The sequence below is a fragment of the Limulus polyphemus genome, unplaced genomic scaffold (genome assembly GCF_000517525.1).
Source record: "Limulus polyphemus unplaced genomic scaffold, Limulus_polyphemus-2.1.2 Scaffold31, whole genome shotgun sequence".
NCBI lineage: Eukaryota > Metazoa > Arthropoda > Merostomata > Xiphosura > Limulidae > Limulus > Limulus polyphemus.
The window spans coordinates 1111702-1117086 of NW_013665641.1; the positions used below are offsets into that span (position 1 = coordinate 1111702).

Sequence of the window (5385 nt, forward strand, 5' to 3'; positions counted from 1 at the left end):
GCGCCTTATATATATATATATATTATTGTTAGTTTATCGACAAAATATGAAAACCTTTCGTCTCGCAAATGAACAAAATATTACTGAGAATCAACACTGTAGATTTCCCAGATCGTATATACTTACCACCCCCACAGGCATGAAACAAAACTCTAATGAATTAATAGAACAATGCTACAGCCACATATTCTTTATCTACAACTACGTACTCACCAAGGTAAACTGAAGACATCTTTGTGGAGACATTTTCATCTAAATAAGTACAACCTAGAGTATAGAAGGGAGAGGCTCCGGCTCCATGAAGCAGTTGTCCCAAAAAGAATACGTATTTGTAGTAAGACAGGCCGTAACTGACGTTATTATTACAGTTAGTCCAGTTGTAGTTAAGGTTGCACACGTCTTGTGCTTCCTTACTGAATGTGTACGTGTCAGATAAAAAGTGTGGTAGCGAAAAGACAAAGGAGCCCAAGGCCAAAACCAGAACACCACCGCCGATGATATGCGGTTTGTTGCGGGTTCCACCAAGATAGCTGACAGGTATAAGGCACAAGAAAGATGCTATATCATAACATCCTGCTATTAAACCGCTCTCACGACTTTTTAGATTAAATCTTCGTTCGATGGTTGTGATGACGACGTTCACAAAGCCGTTTACAATAAGACCTTGCAAAGCTCCGGCCCAACAGATCCAGAAAAGCACCCACCTCGGTGTTCGAAACCTCTGAAGACATAATGGATGGATCCCAAACCACCCGCAAGGCCCACCCTGATCATTGGCGTTCAAAGTATCACAGGCCTGTAGTTTATCGCTTCCTTCTGACATGACTTCGGGATGCAGTGTTACGGTTTCACTATGGTGTAAGCCATCGGCAACTAGAGGTTCCTGGCTGCGAGAGACATGGATTGGACCCACCCAGCTATCTCCACAAGGTAAGGACGAATCTTCTCGTTCCATATCACTTTTGAGTCTACAAATAATAAAATATGGAATTACTAAATACAAACACGTAAAATTAAACTGACAAGATAATGACCGTCTACAAATTTAGTTATTCACAACACAAACACACATAAGTCGTTACTCTGAAATGTTTCCCTTTTCCACGCACAAAGAATATGCCTACGATTTCGTATAGTGTTGAATATGTTTCTTGAACAAATGAACAAGTGCCCTCTGGTGCAGAGTAGCTGTCCTACGAAACGATTATACGTTTACCTGTTAAAAACACTCAGAATATAGACCGTATATTTTACCACCTACAAAAATGTTTTCACAGGTGTTATTATAGAGCTCACACATGCTTTTCTTTCCTTCATTCATTTGTAGTCTTTCCACTGCAACGTATACTTTTCTGGCAATAAAATAATTGTGTGGTATCGGGAAAAACCTGCTTGTGAACCAGTGCACAATCGTTTGTTATATTTTTTACAGTTTCTATAGTAAATAAACCATACAATATCCAGCACTGGGGGTCTTACGTCAGGATCATCCATGTTACCGGTTTGTGATTTTCTGAAGACATCCTTGCGATTATAGGCGACATGTGGCTTTACTCTTGTCACCTTTAATCCGCAGTGATTCACTGTACGCATGCAGTAATGTGAAAGGTATTATTCTACCTCGTGGAGCAGTAAAAGGGAAAAATCTGACGAACTACTATTCTTTCAGTAAGTGTGCATTATTCTGATGCTCCAAACATAGAAACAAAAATCAAAGTGGGTGACTCATTTAACGTCAAAATCTAATAAAACGACATAAAATTAAGTGTGATTACACATTTTCCAAAGTTTGTTTAATTTAAGTAAATATGTGGTTGCATATCTAACAAGTTTCGCGGTTTATAGAATACACAATATGGATTTTCTTAGAGATACATAAATAGTTTAAACATATGTATTTTTCAAAGACACGTGTTTTAAAAATAGCTTCTTAAACCATGTTTTAAAGCTAGTGGCATTGACTGTCCTGACTGTTCAGATGTCAAGAATACAGCAACAAAAATCAACTAGATTTCGCACTAAGTTATATGTTTCAATCACATCCTGAGTGAGGTGATGCAACTGGAAGGTTTTGTGCATTAAAACAAAGGACTGCAATTTACTGTTTAGTTATTTTCATGTAATAATTGCAATCGCTTTAGTTTCAATCTCGAAATAGTGTAGGTGAGTCCCAAGACATGAATTTATGCGCTATTCAAATTACAGTAACTACGTACGAAAGCTAAGTAAATAATTACCGCACACATACAAACTCCTTTTGATATAAACAAGAGGAAACCCTCAATAGCCCCGGCTGTAATTAGATTTTAAATCGATAAAGAGATGGAGCTACGAGTTAAAAGTTTGTACTTGAAAAACAACTCAGCCATTCTATGAGCCGCTATGCCGCGGCAAAAAAACAAAATCAGACTGGAGAGTACCTCTTACACAACGATTTGTTTTAGTTTGTTTTAAATTTAGCGCAAAGCTACTCGAGGGCTATCTCAGATTGCGAGTCAAGCTCACTAACCACCTGGCCATGCAGGCCTTCTTACACAGCAAGTCTGTGTGTAAATGTATCTATACACATATTTTTAATATTTATCAAACGCAACTGAATACTTTGTTTACTTGTATTAATCACATTGGAACGTGTAGTTTTATTTATATACGTTTCACTTATATAAATTTTACTTCTTTTGCACATTAATCTCTGCTAAACTGACCAAATGTTTGACATTAATTCCCAACAGATGGCTTGCAAGCTTCATTTACTCAAGTTATTCCATTAATTAGTGTCATGATTATCAGTGCAATGCTTTCCATATTTTTTCGAAGGAAGAAATGTAGGATAACAAATTACTTTCAGTCCTGAGCCAATTCATACAAGTACTACACAATTTCTGAAAAGTGCTCAAATACATTTTGCATGTTAAAAGTTTTTCATCTAAAGCAATGTAATTTATGTTTAATGGGAGTTGTTTAGGTTCTTTTCACACTGACCAAGTTAGTTTCAAAACCTAGGTCATAAGAACGGAAAACAAGCGACATCATTCATGCTCTCGGGCACAACTCCAAGGCATGAAGACCAACGTTCTGAAACTCAGAATGACAGAAACCTGTAATGTAAAAATGCTTCGGCTCCTACCAGTGCTACTTTGTTGGACACCAAGCATTTCATAACCGAATACGTGTTCAGACAATTTTACTTTCTAGTCTCTAAATGTTTTTCTTACCCTTCAGCTTCCAGGGAAAGAGGATATTAAACTACGTCCAATTTACCATTCTGATAAGGGGTGGTTCTTATAAAGATCGTATTTTCTAACCGTTAGACAATCTTACTTGCACCTATACGAAAAGGCTTGTCTCCAATGTATCCATACTAAAATCATATTTCATGGTAAACGCAAGCTAGAAAAATATTGAACCTTTATTGTACAATGAATAATTTAGAATGAAACTTTTTGACGCATGTTAACTATTACTAAAGATCTGTCTTCTAACATATTTGGTGTTTATATTGTTTTTTCATTCAATTAATACTTTTTAGCGATACTTATGAAACGATTTCATACTGAGTTCTTTAAATTTTAACAGTATACCTCAATTATCAGTATACTTTACAATGTATACATATGAGTGTACTCACATATAACCAAATGTTGCATGTGATAAACACCAATTTACTTTAATTATTTGTTAAACAGTTTATTTGCCTATAGTTAAACATAAAGCTACACAGCTACAGAGATCGAACCCCGAATTTTAACGTTTTATTCCTTTAATTTTGCCGCTGAGCCACCACTGAGGATAAAATCATAAGAAAATATAGATTGTACAGTTTACAATTTACTCATAAGAGTTTTGCTTGTTTCAGAATGTCATGCAAAGCTACATAATCGCTATTTGCATATATTATTCAGACAGATGGGCTGGAAGGGATGCACTGCTATCTCATGGGCTACTTTTCTCCGATCGAATAGTGGTTTTTTTCATAGTGTACCCACAGTCCCAAAATGCGGAGTGCGATTTTGTGAATCTTTTGATTTACAGTTACGGTACGCTAACAGTTAAGCCACACTCGGTCTCACCAATAAAATAAACGTATGGCGCCTTCATCCGTTTCAAAAACAATGATGTATGAGCTAATCTAGGATAAGGGTAGGTGCCTACAAGGCACATTGCTAAAATACTAAAAATACAACACAGAAGTCTTGTAAGAACTTGAGCAACTGGAGATGCTTTATAATTTACAGTGAATTAAAACAATACCATGTAAATGTCATAATTCAAAGGTTCAAAAACATTAAACTGCAAAACTAGAATTCTGGCCATCCATATTTGTGGGCTACTTGGTAAGAAAGCCTACTGATTTTTTATTTTGGTTTTGACATAATATTAGTTGAGTGACATATCTATCACTCATATAACTTATTCAGTTCCAAAAATTACGATAAAAAAATAAAGCATATATATTTAATGATTTAATTACACCGGGAATTTTAAACTGACCTTCAATATACTGAAAGTCTATAATATACAACAAAATATATGAAGACAGAACACACAAATGAAAATTAACATATAAAAATCAAATTGACTAATTTTTGTCACGAGCGTTAAAATGGGAAAACTGCATTCTTCATTACTATTCAAACAATACTGTGCTCTTCTGAGACTTTTTAATACCAAAACAAATATAATCTATGCGTTTTTTAACGCTACTTTCAAATAAGTATAATCTCGTGGTTCGACTTGCGTAACAACTAGGTTGAATTTGTCGGTCAAATTTGTTTCATCACAGAGATTTTGCTAATTTACATTTGAAAATAGTGAACTTCTTATTTGATATCAGGTTGGTAATTTTCAAAACAAACATCTTTGATAAATAATGACGGTAGCTATAGTTATAGCACTTTTCATCCAGAGTTTTGTACACGCAAAAGTATTAGGTCGTCAAAAAAATAATGTCGCGCTATGGAACACTTTCATTAACCACCCCCCAAAAAAAGTACATCACGTATAATAGTTAAACAAACCGCCTAAATGTCACGTTAGTGTAGCCTATATAATACGTAAAGTTTAGTATACTCTAATCCTTTATAGTGATGACACACGACGAGACACACATTCGGAATGTAATGCTGTTTGAATATAAGAAAGGCAACAATGCCTCTGTAGCCACATACGATATCAAATAAGTTTGTGTTTTTAACTTCGTAAGTGTCAATGATGGTTCAGCAAATTTCGTTCAGGTGACTTTAGCCTTAAAAACTGTGATGGTAGGGACCGACATATTGGAATTGATGCTCTGAAAACGTTTGTTGAATCTAACCCAAAGCAACACACTCGTAAAATGGCCCTGAAATTGCATGTCTCTCATGAAACAATACGTAAACATCTAAG

At 35.4% G+C, this 5385-nt stretch overlaps 1 protein-coding gene across 3 annotated transcripts in view; it reads right to left on the bottom strand.

Annotated features, from left to right (window-relative positions):
• Nucleotides 1-5385, bottom strand: part of LOC106460006 (solute carrier organic anion transporter family member 4A1-like) — a 119963-nt gene that overhangs the window by 38576 nt on the left and 76002 nt on the right. For all 3 annotated transcript variants that reach the window (XM_013919690.2, XM_022386893.1, XM_022386889.1), the window contains one exon: nt 214-968. In XM_013919690.2, the coding sequence (XP_013775144.1) occupies nt 214-955 (742 nt within the window). In that variant the 5' untranslated portion in view covers nt 956-968. The remainder of the gene's footprint in view (nt 1-213; nt 969-5385) is intronic.